Raw genomic sequence first — 16,734 nt, forward strand, 5'->3', positions numbered from 1 at the left:
GATGAAATCAAATCTGACGAAGCGATTGTGTTTCTTGCTCAGGCTGGTAGAATACTTGCAGGCAATGAGAAACTTTTTCTTACTTGAGGCCGGTGATACCATGTATGACTTCTACACATCTATTTTTGATAAAATACGAGAGAAGGATACATGGCAGAGTGAGACATTCCTAAATGTTCAGCTCCAAGAAGCTGTTGGGCAGCGTTACCCAGAAGACAGTTTAAGGTAAGAAATCTGTAAGTATAATTGCAGTGGGAAAAAGGAAAAGCCTCTTTACTGTGTAACGGGGAAATGATGAAGAATGCGTAGCTCAGTTCTGGGACATTGGCGACAGGTGCACACAAATATTAATCAAAAAATCCTAAGCATGGAAATTGAATTCCCTTTTCTCCTTTGAATTTCTGCCGAAATCAACATGCCATCTTCAAGAAGTCTGGTTTGGGTTTAATCTCCTTGCTGGGGGATGTGAAGGAGGGCAAAAGGAAGCAAGAATCCAGGACTGCATTCTGTTAAGCCCTGACTGGATGGGAAAAAGAGCTGGCATGAACATATCTGACTTAAATGTTAGAGAGCTGTGCTGTCTCTGGCTTTGCTGATGAAGGGTATTTTTTTAGTGAGTAGAAGGGTTTGGGGAAGGGGTTTGCCTTTTCTGTTTAAGTAAGAACCCACTGCTACAAAAGGAGGAGAATCTGGAATGGTGGGAGATTGATGCTGTTACTGATGGTATAATGTTTGCAAACATTTGAATGCTGAAAAAAAACATCAGGGTTTTTTTGCGGGCACAAATAGAAATAAGGAATGGTCTTTCCCAATACCCACCACCAATTCAGATTTGTCCTTTTGGTCCATATGGGTTTTGTGATTTCTAGCATAGTCTTTTGGGATGTCAAAAGGGACTATTGCTTCCTCCTGTGCCAGTGGAAAAGTTGGTAGGATTGAATATGCTAGATGTAAATATGACAGACTGGAACTTGAAAGCAGGCATGGATCTGCCTGTATCCATAGCACCAGGCTGATACTCCAAGCAAAACAATATACAGCAATCAAGCACTAAATCTGTGTAGTGTACTTAACAATGTGTAAGCTATATAACACAGTAATAAGGACAACTGATTTGATTTTTAGGAAGAATGATCTAACCTTCACAGATCTCAAAAACCAAATCCCAGTTGTTTTTCTCCTAAAACTATGTAATATCTGACTGATACGTGATGAGGGTAGTTAGATACTTGGTTCAGAACATAGCTTTTCTTCTAATCTTCTGTTATAAAGTTTGGAACAGAATTGCAGCTGGGTTGGGGGTTTTTGTCTGATATGTTTTGTGTTTGATGCAAAATGGTAGCTGTCTTGCTGTCTAGACCATCTAGTATCTGTTTCTCTACTTAGGCTGTCTATATTATGTGAAAATATTGATATCGCCAAAAAGGAACTTCCTGTTCATACCTTGGATGGTTTAATACTGAGTTATAAGGTAACTGTTTTTTCAATAGCCTATCAACTGAAGTAAAAAAAAAGTAATGACAGCATTGAATATAAAGTACTGTAATATGCAACAAATTCAGGGGGAAACTGAAATTATTTCATCAAGGTAATTTTTGTCTTCCTTAGGTCCCTTGGCCTGTGGACATCGTTATAAGTGTAGAGTGTCAAAAAATCTATAATCAAGTGTTTCTCTTGTTGTTACAAATCAAGTGGGCCAAATACAGTTTGGATGTGTTAAGATTTCATGGTAAGGAAATTCATAGGCTCTTAATTGTGTGATTAGAAACATCTCTTAAAAACTGGGGTGCTGTAGCCACACTGCTTTAAGATACTACAGGAACCTAATGTTCTCTTTACCTGCCCCTGCTTCCTCCTTAGAGAAAGGAGAGAGAAAACAGGAATAGAAGCAGAATATGTGAAGATACAGGGAGAAGCAGGTGTTTATGGCAAGGAATATGTTGAGGATAGAATGACTGAGCAAACAGATGGGCTGCTGCTGAGTGGATCCTAGTGAGGGTCCATATGGTTATTTGTCTGTTTGCTAGAAGCATGGCTGTGAGCTCTTTGCCTATGTGATTCAAAACTGTGCTAGGAAATTGAGTTTCGCAACTTGAATTAGTGACGGGTTATGCAGATTTGCTTATTGTGTGATGTATATGGTTTATTAGTGGTGTATCTGACTAGGATCTGGAAGATGCAGATTCAAATCTTCACATGGAATTTGCTGGGTGACCTTGGGCTAGTCGCACACTCTCCGCTTATCCTATCTTATAAGGCTGTTGTGAGAATGAAACAAATGAGAAGAGAATGATGTAAACTGTTTTGGGTCCCCTTTGGAGAAAAAGCTGCGGCATAAATGAAGTAAATAAATGTATAATAACATCCTGCCCCCTCAATCTGATGTTTGTAACCATAAGAGTTTAGAGGAGCTGAAATGTTCTAGATTCTCAGTTGCAATTTGCTAGTTACGTAACTCTGGCTGCAAATTTATCTTACATGTTGAAGATAACCATACAATCTTGTTCTTTCAGCCTTGGGTTTTAATACCCTTTCATTTCCTCTGTTCTTTAGTTGTACTGAACAGTGGATGTTCCAGCACATATGACTATAATGTCTTGATCTTTGACTTCCTACTGCCTCAAGGCAGCCCTGCCCTTTGCTGTTTGAACAAATCCCTGAGATCAGCAGTTGCTGCTAAATAAAACACCTGACTGAGGAAAATTGTTAACTTTTCAGTTAAAAATAATAGCAGTAGTATGATGCAAAAACAAAGCCAGTGTAATACATTTTAGTAGGACCAAACAGAACAATGAGATAACTTTTGCTTGGAATTCAGGCCTCTTGTCTTCATGTTATACAGAATGCCAGGCAGATTTGGATCAGGTGTTGCTGGGTGGAGCTGGTTTTAGGTTGTTCCGTTGGTCTTCTGGGAGGGAAAATGGTAGCCTCCGGCTTAAAAACAACAACAAAACAGTAGTTGATCTAATGTCTTTCTGACACTGAATGGAGTCCATGTGTTCCTTTAAATAGCTGAATTTAGAAGAAAAAGTAGTGGGTAGTTAATAGTAACAGTATTGGAGATTAATTTGAGATGAAGCCATGAGTCAATAGAAATGGTTTTGGTGTTTTTCCTAATGTTATGTTTCCATTGTACGAACCTCTTTGAAGAGTTAGTCAGTGCAGCGGAAAAACCTCAGGGCAAAGGAGAAGTGACTGTATTTGAACAGGACCCACTTCCTCAATTTGGATCCCAGGCAGAGCCCGTAAAAGAACAAACTCATCGCATGTTCCTTCTAAGGATGAAACTCATGCATTTTGTTAACAGCCTGCACAACTATATAATGACTAGGGTATGTATTTCTACAATAACTTAAATAAAATTAAGAATGTAGTGTCTAGTGCATCAATGTGGTGCCAATGGGGCTTACACTTTTCCTGGTATTGCCAAATATTTTTAGAACCTGGATAGGTCCAGGTGCGGCTTTTTCCCAGCAAGGCTTCTGATTGGCCACTGGAAGTTTGATTGTCTGTGCAGATTTTTAAAAAAGCTGCTTTGGTAGCAGCTGCAACCTCTTCCCCGTGTGACTGAAAGTAAAGTTACACAGGGAAGTAAAGTGCAGCAGCCATTTTGTGGCTCTGCCTGCTGTGGCAACCATGTTGGGCTACAGCCACCACACTGTCTCAGAATTCCAAATGTGTCCACAGACTCAAAAATATTTGTTAATCATACCAAACAGCCCCTGACATACATGCAAGTATATGTAACCTTTACTTTGTGTAGGGAAAGTTCGTCATCTTTATTTAGGGGGTCAGTCTAATAACTGGACTTACAGTTTCACTTTAATGGCTATTCACATTTTGAATTTTGCTAAGTTGTTGTTTCTTGGAGAGAGGAAGTACTCAAGAGAAATTGGATCCAAGCATGAGTGGGGCCTGGCTGCCTTCTCCTGATTTGCTAGTGGAGATGGGAATTGATAAATAACTACTATTTGTATTCTCTATGCATTAAGCTGCTTTTTTCTTCTGCTATTTTTTGTAGCAGAAATGGCGAGCTAAGCCCAGTAGTTTGCCTTGAGGTTTCATAGTGCTAGGACATTAGAGGAGAAAGTCCATTTTTTTGCTCTTGAGTATAATCTCTTACATTACAGTATTATACACCTCTGTCCCTACATTTAGGAGATGTGATCCTTGATAACAGAATTGTCACCTGACAAATTAACTTATTAAGTTCTAGAAAATATATACTTGTTTTAATAGACCTGTTGATTGGTAGATTATGAAAGCAGATTCTGTCTATCAGAATAGTTGTGGCTCTGGAGAAAAACTGAAATTATAAAAGCTCTGTATAACTTTTGTGATCAGTAAGAGGCATTTAAGTATTAAATCTGACTATCCTTATACGTTTTCATTTTTTAAAGATTCTTCATAGTACAGGTTTGGAGTTTCAACATCAGGTAGAAGAAGCAAAAGATCTAGATCAGCTGATTAAAATTCATTATAGATACTTGTCTACAATTCATGATCGCTGCCTGCTGAGAGAAAAGGTACATTCAATACAACTTGTGATTTTTACTTGATACATAAATGCTACAGAGCAGAGTGATGTCCTCTAGGTCTTATTTTGCTCTCTTATAAATTGTTTGAAATAGCATTTTTGATTTATCTTGGGGGACTGAGGACCATTTATTTCTTCAATGTTTTGATTACACTGTTTGTATAAGACCTGAAACTGTTTTTAAAAGCCTGGTTTAAAAATGTTTCTTAAATGGCACAAATTTGAAAAACTGAATATATATTCTTTTGATTATTTCTGTTTCATATGTAGAGATTTTCTATCTTTAAACAGAACATTCTGTGTAGTTACCATGAAGTCCCAAAGAAGCCTTTTCAGGCTTAGATCATCCTGGACTACATTAGCAAAGGATCATGTGATAACATGATAACATGCAATAACTCATAATTCTGTTCTGGTCAAGGGGAGGGATGGCATGCAAGGGGAGGAGAGGGAGGGGGAGGGGTGGCTTTTCAAGGGAAGGGGAGGGAGGGGTGGCATGCAAGGGAGGGGAGGGAGGGGACCTGGCATCTGGACATGGCCCACCCACCCTAACGGAGAGGGGGAGGGGATGGAGGGGAGGAGTGGCATGCAGGAGAGGGAAGGGAGGGGGAGGGGTAAATATCTAGCAAAATCAGTTTTGTTGTAAAATATAGCATCAATGATATAAGATAAGGATGTGTATATTAAATGATAGCTGACAATTTTAGCCAACTGCCATTGCTTTTAGGAATTTATCAAAGCATGGTCCTCCATCCCTCCGCCATCATTTATTGCAGCTCTTTAAGAACCTCTGGTTGACTTATTTCGACACTGGTGTTACCTTCATATATGCCATATTTCCATCTACAGATTTTAAGCCTTCTTGCCCTATATGTGCTAAAGATTTTATGACTGAAAACAGTAAAGTCAAACTCAAAAGGCCTGTAATGCCAAATGTTCTATCCAGCAAATGCTGAGGACCATCTTTTAGGGAGGTTTGACCTAAAGATCAATTCTACATTAAGTGGACAATGGAAACATTAATAATTGTTTGTTTACCATTGGCAAGTTCTCTATCTCCATAAACGATTGTAGCATGAATAGATTGATACAGCAGTAATGGTCAAAATCCAAAACATGTGTGTTCATTGACATCCACTGATTGACGTGTGCCCTTAGTACTTTTCTTATGCTAATCAGTAGGTAATGCTATAAGAGTTGTTGAAGAAGTAGCCCCATTAGTGATGCTGGATTTGTGTTCAAGAATGCGTAGAATATGTTACTGTAGGTATCCTAACTTAGTAAAGGCTCCTGGGCCTTATGTTTTATATCCCTGAATTGGAAATAGCTGAATATTTAGGATAGTTTTTTATTCATGGTTGAAGCATTTCAATCATCTAGGGGAGCTGGGAAATGTAATCTGTACCAGGGGAATTGAATCATTTTGAATTTCAAAATGCGACTGACCACAGCGACTGCTTTGTTTCTCATGTTCAGGTTAGCTTTGTGAAAAAAGCTATAATGAAAGTACTAAACTTAGTACTGATGTTTGCGGATCGTTGGCAAGCTGGCTTGGGAGCTTGGAAGTAAGTACACACACAATCATTCATGTTGCAGTCATTTTACAGCATCTGTCTTTTAGTTGGTAATTTGTCCTGTATATGAAGTATTGTGACTTGAATGTAGTGGGAAGATTAGACTAATCACCTGAACAAGAATTACTTTCACTTGAAGCTGAATCTTATAATTTTTCAGTTTATGATGGAAATAGTACATTCATATGTTCAATAATAAAAAGAATTACATTTTGTGACTGTTTCCCTCTAGTATAAATAGTTACTGGGTATGATCTCAATCACTATTCTTTTTCATTGTTTATAAAATTGTGGCTATGTAAAACTTTTCTGGAAGAATTTCTGCTTTTTGAGAATAATGAATGTATTGGGTAATTATTTGATCTGATTGTGTATAAAAATGGCTAATTGACACAAGATGTAGAATTCATCACCTTTGATGTTTGGCTATCTTTATGTATATATTTAAATCCTTTTTAACAAAGTGTAGTATAGGTGTAGTTGTGGTGAAGATGTGGTGGTCAGGGTTGCAATATTATGCTTGCTTCATCAATGGGACTTGTATGGCAGACTGCTTATTGAATGGACTGTGGGGCTAAGGGTCATGCCCTATCCATGTCTATGTCATGCATTTATTATGACATATATGCACTGTAAGATGCATGTGCTTGCTCATCTTCACAAAAGCAGTGAACATCTGACCCATTGAAAAGCATGCATTGTTTAAATTTTACGGGACCAGGCTGAGTGAGGTGTTTGGTATAGTGTATGTCTGAAAGAGTGATAAATGACTGACACTGGTTTCGGAGTTTAGATGCCACAGCTAAGAATAAAAGCTTTGATTTGTTAAGTATGTACTTATTTGCAACTACAATGTGTTCTTATTATTTTTAATTCCGAAACCATTAATCTTCTTCATTAGAAAGAAGTAACGTTTCTTGATTTCTAAGAACTGTGAATGGAGCAGAATTCAGAGAAGGGATCACTGCAGTCCTCATCATGCTGGAACCCCCCCCCCCCCTTCCGAAAGCCACTATTGAGAATGTTGGTTGATTCCTGTGAGTGTTATAGAATAAGAGCATGGGAGACTGCAGCTGGAAAGGGGAAATTGGCAGAAATCACCCCTTTCTTGTATGAGCTGTTACTTAATGGAGCAAGAACTCACGAAAGGTGCCTCAAGAGAGTGATTCATTAATTGCATTCCTTGCACCGTATCTCACGTTATTCCCAAGAACCTGCTAGACACCTGGGACAGCTTTTCTGAGAACTCCAGTGGGAATGCAAAGAGACCCTTTGTGAACAGTGCTCTATCTACTCGCAGTGCCTTAAAATTTTTAGTTATTGTCTTAGTACAATTCGATGTTTGCCATTTTCCATTTATATTACCCTCTATTGTTTTAGGATGGAATCCATAACGAAGATGGAATCAGATTTTAAAAACTGCCATATGTTCCTTGTGACCGTGCTGAACAAAGCAGTCTGTAGAGGCTCTTTCCCACATTGTGAGTATTGAGGAAAGAAGCTCAAATGAGATTTTCTGTTTTCAGTAATTTATTTCATAATACATTGTTCTTTATGCTCCCAGTTCAATATAATCTAAGCATAAAAGTAGCTTTCAATTTTAACTTTTAACAGCATATAATCATATATAAGAAAACTACTGGTACATAGTAAGCATTGTAATAGAAATGTTTCTGACTTGAAACTAATTGAAAAGACATAAAATTGCTTGTCAGTTTGTGCTGTATTTTGGACCAGAAGCACCCCCCCCCCTTTTAAAGGAATGAAAAATAAAATGCTACACTAAAATAAATTACTTTTGTGTTTTTTCCTAGTGGAGTCTTTAGCCTTATCGCTCATGGCTGGAATGGAACAAAATTAGCAAAACACAGATTGGAACTTCTTCCTAATGCTGTGGTCTGGTCATTCAGTGGGGATCACTTGAAATGCCTTTTGATCTGGCTAATCACAGGACTGCTGTCTGTACATTAGAATTTACATACTTGTACATAAATGAACAGATGATGTGTTTCTGTTTGAAATGGTAAAATGTTTTTCGGGTAAATAAAATACAGTAATAGTGCAATTATTTTATCATTCGTTGCTGAATTACTAAACATTAATTATGTCATTTTCTGCTGTCATCTATGACCAACCAAACAATTAGTAAAATCATGAACTATTTTTAAAGGTTTCCCAGAAGATGATGGTGTGCACAGGCTACAGGCTATCCCTCAATGCAGTTACTAGAATGCTATTACAATAATCCAGTAACACTGGATTGTGCTCATTTCCTTTTCTGCAAGATGTAATTGTATTTCACCTGTTCTAGATGTAATTTTATTTCAGTTCTGAAATTCCCACAGCTCCAGCAGCTATAACAAAAAGTACTGTACTACTGAACAGTATTTTCCAAAAAAGGAATTGGTATTGGCACAGGAGCCATACTCATTTATGCCACGGTTATCATCTTGTATAACATAACAAACTAACAACTGCAAAATGTCAATATCTAAATATTTGAAAAGAATAAGTGTGTAATGTAATGGATTGTGCCTGTATTATTCATTTGTGTCATTTGTTTACTTCACAATCAGCCTTTCCCACAGGCTTAAGATTTTAAAACTAAAAGCCAACAATAACAGCAACAAAAACCATTTAGAAATGTTCAGCAAACAAGGCTAATCCAACTTTTCCTATACTCCAAATGTAATTGTACTTCAGTTGGTTATTTTGGGTTCTGGCATGAGTCACTTTCACAGCAGCCTGTGCAAGTTACTCCACTGAAATCAATTGACTGCAGTAACTGGATGGGACTGCTGTGATTACGCCTGACAAATGGTGTGGGAAACAACTTCAGCAAATACATGGTCTGAAAACTTCTTTGTGTTTGTGTGTTTCTTTGATAAGATATTGATCAGGGTTTCCATCCTTTGAAGAACTTTTGCTTCCGGGGATAAGGAAGAAAAAGAAGGCAGGTTTGGTGGTTATACGCAAAAGCCCAGTCTTTTGTAATGTGTAACATTATGGAAAAGATTACATTTATTAAATGTAGTAGGCATTTTTACTCTTGATCATCTTGAAATTGGTTCAAACAATTCTGGAAGGTGCACTTTTTGACTTTAATGTAAACTCTGTCTTTAGGTCTAGCAGGTCCATTGAAGGATAAATATTAAAATTCTAGCCATGTTCCACACTGTAAGCTATTCATGCAAATGTACAAAATTGTACTTCACTTCTCTATATGCTGGCACTTTTAAATTTGCAGACTCGTAATATTGCAGAATGTCAGGGTGAACTATTTTCCTAAGAACAGTTTTCACGAAGGGCACTTTTGCACATGCAGAATAATGTACTTTCAATCCCCTTTCACAATTGTTTACAAGTGGATTTTGCTATTTTGCACAGTAAAATCCAGCTGCAAAACGCATTGAAAGTGCATTATTCTGTATATGCGAAAGTCCCCCAAGAGAAGCATTCATCTAACTTTACTTTGCTGTTGCTGTTTGTGTGATTTGTGATTTATACTTGTAATCAGGAAATTGTACCTTGTTTGATTTCATAGATTGCTTACTGGTTTTTTTAAATTATCCTAGGTTTCGTACTGGATATTGCAATTACAGTGTTGCTGCTGAATTCTAAAACTATAAGTCAGGAATTTAATACATTTTTAAAACAGTGCAATCCTAAACAGATTTACTCTAGTCTACCCAATGAAATAAATGTGCTTAGACTAGATTAATACTCTTTAGGATTGCACTATAAGAGTACCCTTTAGTATGTATTACTTAGAGCTGTAGTTAATTTCCAGAGTGCCAACAGACTTGTGTTTGTTTTGACACCCCACCTGTGACTATTCTGAGCAGTTTCCCAATGTTCTTCCTGCCCAACGTTTCAGGAAAGTGGGCAAGCCCCTTGCTCTGAGGATCTTGTACTTGGCAACTGGTTCCTACCTTGAATAGATGCCTCCAGAGGAAGTGGCAAGGCAGCGGCAAGCCTTCCAAAAGTACAGGTCTCAAGGCCAGGGTATAGTGAAATGTGTCTCAGTCCAATGCAACAGGAGCGGCACTGCTTTAGCTCATGCAGAAAATGCACTGAAGCAAACATATTAACAATCCTGAAGCTTGTATTTATTTATTTATTTATTCAATTTATATACTGCCCTCCCCCAAGGGGCTCAGGGTGGTTCACATAAATAAATACATTAAAACAATAACAACTACCAGAGTCACTAAAACATTCCACCTGCACAGAAAATTAAAACATATTTCATTGATGGCATAAACATTATCTGTTTTTGTTCCCCTTCCCTCTCTTCCCTGCGCCCACGGGAGGCCAGATATTAGTTACAGCAAATATCCGATGTTAACCCGGCTGGCCAAATGCTGTTTTGCAGGCCCTGTGGAAATTCTGTATGTCCCACAGGGCCCGGATCTCACCTGAGAGCCTGCTCCACCAGGTAGGGGCCAGGTACTTGATCGGCAGCCAGTGCAGTTGGAACAGGACCGGTGTAATCCAGTCCCTATTTGCTGTCCCTGAAAGGAGCCTGACTGCCGCATTCTGCACGAGTTTCAATTTCCGAATCATGGCCAAAGGTAAGCCCGCGTAGAGTGTGTTACAGTAATCTAGCCTAGAGGTGACTGTGGCATGGATCACAGTGGCCAGATCAGGACGGGAGAGATTCAGGAGAAAAGGAGAGTTAACAAAGACTGTTTCTGCACGGGCCAAAAACAGTGCCTTAGGGACAGTAAAAACACCATGTCTGGGGCACTGTTCGCACAGGTGCCGCTGTTGCAGCACAGCAGCGCTGTGCTCAAACCACCCCCCGCCCCCGGTGGGAAAACAGTGTTTTCAAAACTCGCTCAGTTATGCCGGTGGCTAGCTGCTTCTGCCACCATGCAAAAATGGCCAAAGATAGACAATTAACCCAGCATCCGAGTGGCTTAGTTCTAGTGTTGTGATAAATGAGAAATGTGTTTTCTACTAGGAATAAGGAGATGTCATAAGGGAGGATGCTTGTGGCAGGACAAGATAAGACTGTTGGATGACTAGGCAGAAGGGCAAGGCTTGTAGAATAATGGGATCATAGAGTTGGAAGAGACCCCAAGGCCATCAAGTCCAACCCCCTGCAATGCAGGTACACACAATCAAAGCACTCCTGATAGATGGCCATTCAGCCTCTCTTTAAAAACCTCCAAAGGAGACTCCACCACACTCCGAGGCAGTGCATTCCACTGTTGAACAGCCCTGACAGGAAGTTTTTCCTGACATTTAGGTGGAATCTCTTTTCCTTCATCTTGAACACATTACTCCTGGCCTAGTCTCTAGAGCAGCAGACAACAAGCTTGCTCCCTCACCAACTTCAAATATCTAAACATAGCTATCATGTCACCTCTTAAACATCTCTTCACCAAACTAAACATACCCAGCTCCCTAAATCTCTCCTCGCAGGGCAGGGATTCCAGACCTTTTACGATTTTGGTTGCCCTCTGGACCCGTTCCGTCTTGCCAGTATCCAGAACTGTACACAATATTCCAGATGAGGTCTAATCAATGCAGAATAGAGAGGAATAATGACATCCCTCGATCTAGACACTATACTATTGATACAGCTGCCGCATCACACTGCTGACTCGTGTTGAGTGTGTGGTCTACCAAGACTCCCAGATCCCTTTTGCATGTAATGTTGTCAAGCCAGGTGTCACCCATTCTATATCTGTGCATTTCATTGTTTTCTGCCTAAGTGTAGTATCTTACATTTATCGCTGTTGAAATTCATTTTGTTTGTTTTGGTCCAGCTCTCTAATCTGTCCATGTCATTTTGAATTCTGACTCTGTTCTATTTTGTCTGACTCTCCTCCTAGTTTGGTGTCATCTGCAAATTTGATTAGCATGCCCTCTATTCCATCATCCAAGTTGTTGATAAAAATATTGAATAGCACTGGGCACAGACAGAACCCTGTGGCACCCCACTAGCCACTTCTCTCCAGGATGAAGATGAGCCATTGATGAGCACCCTTTGAGTTCGGTCAGTCAACCAATTAGAAATCCATCCAATAGTAGCATTGTCTAGTCCATATTTCACTAGCTTACTTACGAGAATATTATGGGGCAACTTGTCAAAAGCTTTACTAAAATCAAGATCTGCTACGTCCACAGAATTCCCTTCATCTACCAAGCTTGTCACTCTGTCAAAAAAAGAGAGAAGATTAGTCTGGCATGACTTGTTTTTCAGGAACCCATGCTGACTTTTTGTGATCCCAGTATTATTTATTTTTTATTTATTTATTGTTTACATTTTTATACCGCCCCATCCCCTAGGGGCTCTGGGCGGTGTACAACAACTTAAAATACAATAAATAAGTTATTAAAAACATTAAAACAGCGGTAACACTATACTAACAATATAATAATAGGAAGGCGTCCGACTAACCCCATTTTCCATTAAAATTCTCCCAGGGGAAATTGGGGGAGAGGAAGGGAGGCGAGCCACAGTAGATGGAAGCCCAGATGGTAGACTGGCTGGGGCACCGTTTCAGCGGCTGGTCCCTCCAAAGGCCCGGCGGAACAACTCCGTTTTACAGGCCCTGCGGAACTCACCAAGGTCCCGCAGGGTGAACTACCGGAGGAAGGGTGTTCCCACCAGGCCGGGGCCAGAACATAAAAGCACGGAAGCCGGACTGGAAGAGGTCGAAGAGCGATGTGTCATCCAGGAAGCAGAAGCTGCTCAAGCACCACTCTCTCAATTACCTTCCCCAGAAACGAAAGATTCGAAACGGGGAAGGCGGTGAATTGGCCAGATCCCTCCGGATCTAACTTGGTGGTAGCTTTTTAAGAGTGGGCGGACCGCTGCCTCCTTCAACCCAGCATCCGGAAAGACTTTCCTTGCTCGAGGGAGCCATTGATGATACTCAACAAGATGGGGTCAGTAGCTCCGCCCACTTCCAAAAAGTTTTTACAAGCCAGGATGGGCACGGATCCAAGAAGGACAGAGGTAGGTAGGAGTCTAACAAAGCAGCTAAGGTCCTGTGCGACGAAGCTGGCTTCAGAGAGCAAGGAAAACTGGGCCAAACGAGGGCCTGAAGACGGCAAGGGAGCCTCCAGTTCACTTAATTGTATCCAATGTGGGGAAGAAAGGTTCCGGCGCGGAGCGTGGCGACCTTGTATCCATAAAAAAAGCTCATAAAAAAGCCTCACAGCTAATACTCAATTGTGGGTTTGAGGACTCCTCTCCGATAGGGAGTGCGTCAAAGACCGAACGGTATACGAAACAATTGTGCTGGGCGGGAATTGCTAGCCGGATCTGCGAGGGAAGAGGAGAAGAAGGCTCTCTTACCGCTTCTTTAAATCGCCACCTCATAGGAAACTTCATAAACGTCCTATAAGATGTCTTCGCGTGGCCTCGTCACGAGATTTCCTCCACACTCGCTCTAGACGTCCTAAGCACCCGTTTCATATGGCGCCAACTCCTCAGTATACCAGGGAGCGCCGAGAACGAGGGCGTAGAGGGCGCCGGGTGTAGCAATAACATCGGGATGGCATCGGAGAGCCGGAGTTCCAGTCCCCCCCACCTGCTCATCGAAAGTGTGCCGGCGGGTGCAGGGTCCCGCGAGAGCATCTCAGGAAACCAAAATTGGGATCCATGAGTCTCCGCGGGCGGAGCATAAATCAGCCAATGCCGCCTAGAACAGGGTAATTGTTGCGTAAGTCCGTCCACCCGAACTTTCAGGGCATAATGGGTCGGACCATGGCACCCTGCTTAACAGAGGATCACGTAATTCAAATTTACCCCTCGACCCGAAGACCAAGTCCAAGCTGTATGCCCGGCCTCATGAGTAGAGGGCCAGAATTTATCAAGGAGAGGCCTAGCGTGCGCCATGGATGCCGACACTAGCTCCGCCTTGCCGCTGTACATGAGGCCGGTGTCGACATGGACGTTGGAAGTCCCCCCAAGACAACAAGCCTGGGGAGACCGCAGCGCCCAAAGTCCGACACCACCTCCAGCGAAAGCCGCCGCAGAGCCGCCCCCTCGCGCTTAGGCGACCGGTACACCAGAAGGACGGCCAGCCTCTCCACGACCAACCACTTCTGAGACCGGTTTTACGCATTCCATGCCGGCGATCTCCGGGAGCGGGGACTGCCTGTGCTAAAAGGAATAGATTCACGGGCGAACAAAGCCACCCCACACCCCCGGCCCTGTGTTCGCCTCGGGCTGATTGATGGATAAGACATCGTAGCGAAACTCCGGTGGCGCGACCTCGCATTGGTAGGCTTGCACGGTCTCACCTTCACAAGCACTCCAGGTTTCGGTGACACACGCCAGAGTCCACCTGTTGGGCCCCTAAGAAAATCCTGAGAACACCTTGGTCTTATTATTACTTAATGGACCCATGGCGTTGATCAACATCCCAAAGACTGAAGCAGAGTATCCCTGATCCCCGCCACCTTCAAGTGTTTCAGAGATATGGAAATCGGAGGGTCAGAAGGCTAACGAGCATAACCAGATCTCGTCGCGCGCTTCAATATCATATGGCCACCGCCTACCAGTGAATATCTTCCCCGTCCCGCCCAGCACTGGGATCCCTAGCCCCAAAGTTGGTGCCCCCATGACTCTGCAAGCAACCACACTATCACCCCCCCAGCCTGACTTAACTTTAACCTAATAGAAGCTAGGGAGGAGCCTAAACTAAACCTAACCACCAGCGAAGCTGGCGACTATATATGACCCACCCACTAACACATACTAATACAATTCAATACAATCTATAACAAATTAAAATACTACACTACTACAAGCTGATATTCACAGTACTCATCTAGATTGTAAGCAACAATTTACCACAGTCAGGGAGTTTAGGGAGGAGTCAAAGAGTGAAGTCAGAGGCTAAAAAAGAGGGCATAAGAAGGCAAAAGGAGTTGCTGCCACCAATCTCCACGCCCTCATCAAATAAACAATGGAATTATATTGTATGGTCTGCTGTCGAGTCAATAAGGTGATGGCATAGTTATTACTGCACAAATCGTAGGTATGGGGCTCACACCACCCAGACCATTCGATTACGTGCAGGATATCCAGACTGGGGCAGTAGATCACTGAGGGGTAGTAGATCACTGGGAGGCAGCGGCACGGAGGGACAGCTCGGGTAACAGCCAGGGGGCCGCTGCCACCAGTCACCCCAGACGGCTCCCGAGTGGAAAACTCCGTGACCAAAAGACGCTATCCTATCGGGTGATGTAAAATCCAATCAGCCCCTCCTCACGACTCGATGTAATGTCCTGCATAGAAGGGCCACACAGTAACGATGTTGCTGAGTAAGCGCGCTGTTCCAGTTCCCCCGCAGCTCCCAGCCACTCAGCTGGCTTCTCAAGCCGATCTCGTTGGCTATAGCGTTGTGGGCAGTTAACCTCCCAATTCACCCTCCAGGAAGTTCTCTTCCGGATTTGCCACTACAGGTGTAATGCCGGATGTGGCTTTGCTGCATCAGGGCAGATTTCCAAAGTTTCCAGGGCTGCATCCGAGAGAGAGATCGTCGGCGTCATTGGCCAACCATCGCCTCCGCGAAACGCCATTCCTGTAGGGGGGCCGGTCGCTTCGTCGTCTCCCCCAGCAGCCTCGATGCAGCAGCCGCCCTATTCTTTGCCAACGGAATTCCCCAGGCGCATGTCGTCCGGAGCCGAGGGGCTCCAGGGAATCCCTGCCACCGATCCCAGATATGTCACAATCTCCGGCTCCCCTCGGGGAGCCACATTAGCTGACCGACACTCTCCAGTTGCCCGGCTGCCCAGCCACCTAGCGTTCCCTCCCAGATGCGTAGAACGGAGTGGAAGCTGTAGTGGCTGTAATGGCTGGCCGATGAGGGAAGCTAGAGGACTCCACGAACAACTGATTGGCGGGCAAAGGAGGCTGGAGAGAAGAGCACGGAGTCGAGGGCACAAGAGAAATCAAGTACCTTCGAATTACGCCCGTCAGCGATGGCTCCTCATTCCACTCCAGTTAAGCAATGCGTTCCTAAACCCCAGTCCTTCGCGATTTGTTATTACTTAGCGTTTATGACTTCTTCAGCTTTTGTTGACTTTTAAAGCTTTGTTAGCGTTAAGCGTTAAGCTTTGTTAGCGTTAGGTTTACGTCCGCTCACCGCTCGCCAGCAGGCCAAGCTTCCAGCCTCCGACTTCCAAACTTCTAAGCTCCAAGCTCCCAAGCTCCCAGAGACACACTATAGTGAGAGTGGGTAAAGACTTTTCTTTCAACACTTTCCTTTTCTATACCGCTTCAGACTAACTAAAAAAGATTTAAAGAGTTAAATCCAATTTTTTTTGGTAGACTTCGCTGTTGAGCGTCCGCCATGCGGAATCCATCTTAGAGAATGGACCTTCTAGATGTTGGCAGACTGTCTGTTTAACTATCTGCTCCAGAATATTCCCTGGTATTGATGTCAGGCTGACTGGATGGTAATTATTAGGGTCCTCCTTTTTCCCCATTTTGAAGATAGGGATAACATTAGCCTGAGAAGGATCCACTAAGCAGAGGTCGTGGTAACAGCAGAAGCTGAAAAGGAGAACGCAGGAACCCAGGCATTGTTGACTTCAAAGAACAGAAGCCCTCTTCCAGTCCACTGGGATTTCTCTTGTTCTGCAGGATTTTTC

The 16,734-nt window shown here is 42.5% G+C and overlaps 1 protein-coding gene across 2 annotated transcripts in view; it reads left to right on the forward strand.

The window, feature by feature from the left end:
- Positions 1-8,972, forward strand: part of TUBGCP5 (tubulin gamma complex associated protein 5) — a 28,869-nt gene extending 19,897 nt beyond the window's left edge. For both annotated transcript variants that reach the window (XM_048494210.1, XM_048494211.1), the window contains exons 16-23: positions 43-225; positions 1,387-1,471; positions 1,609-1,729; positions 3,151-3,332; positions 4,401-4,526; positions 6,014-6,102; positions 7,492-7,592; positions 7,926-8,972. In XM_048494210.1, coding sequence (XP_048350167.1) covers positions 43-225; positions 1,387-1,471; positions 1,609-1,729; positions 3,151-3,332; positions 4,401-4,526; positions 6,014-6,102; positions 7,492-7,592; positions 7,926-7,972 — 934 coding nt within the window. In that variant the 3' untranslated portion in view covers positions 7,973-8,972. The remainder of the gene's footprint in view (positions 1-42; positions 226-1,386; positions 1,472-1,608; positions 1,730-3,150; positions 3,333-4,400; positions 4,527-6,013; positions 6,103-7,491; positions 7,593-7,925) is intronic.
- The last annotated feature ends 7,762 nt before the right edge of the window (positions 8,973-16,734 follow it).

This window comes from Sphaerodactylus townsendi, linkage group LG04, assembly GCF_021028975.2.
Source record: "Sphaerodactylus townsendi isolate TG3544 linkage group LG04, MPM_Stown_v2.3, whole genome shotgun sequence".
NCBI classification, from domain to species: Eukaryota; Metazoa; Chordata; class Lepidosauria; order Squamata; family Sphaerodactylidae; genus Sphaerodactylus; species Sphaerodactylus townsendi.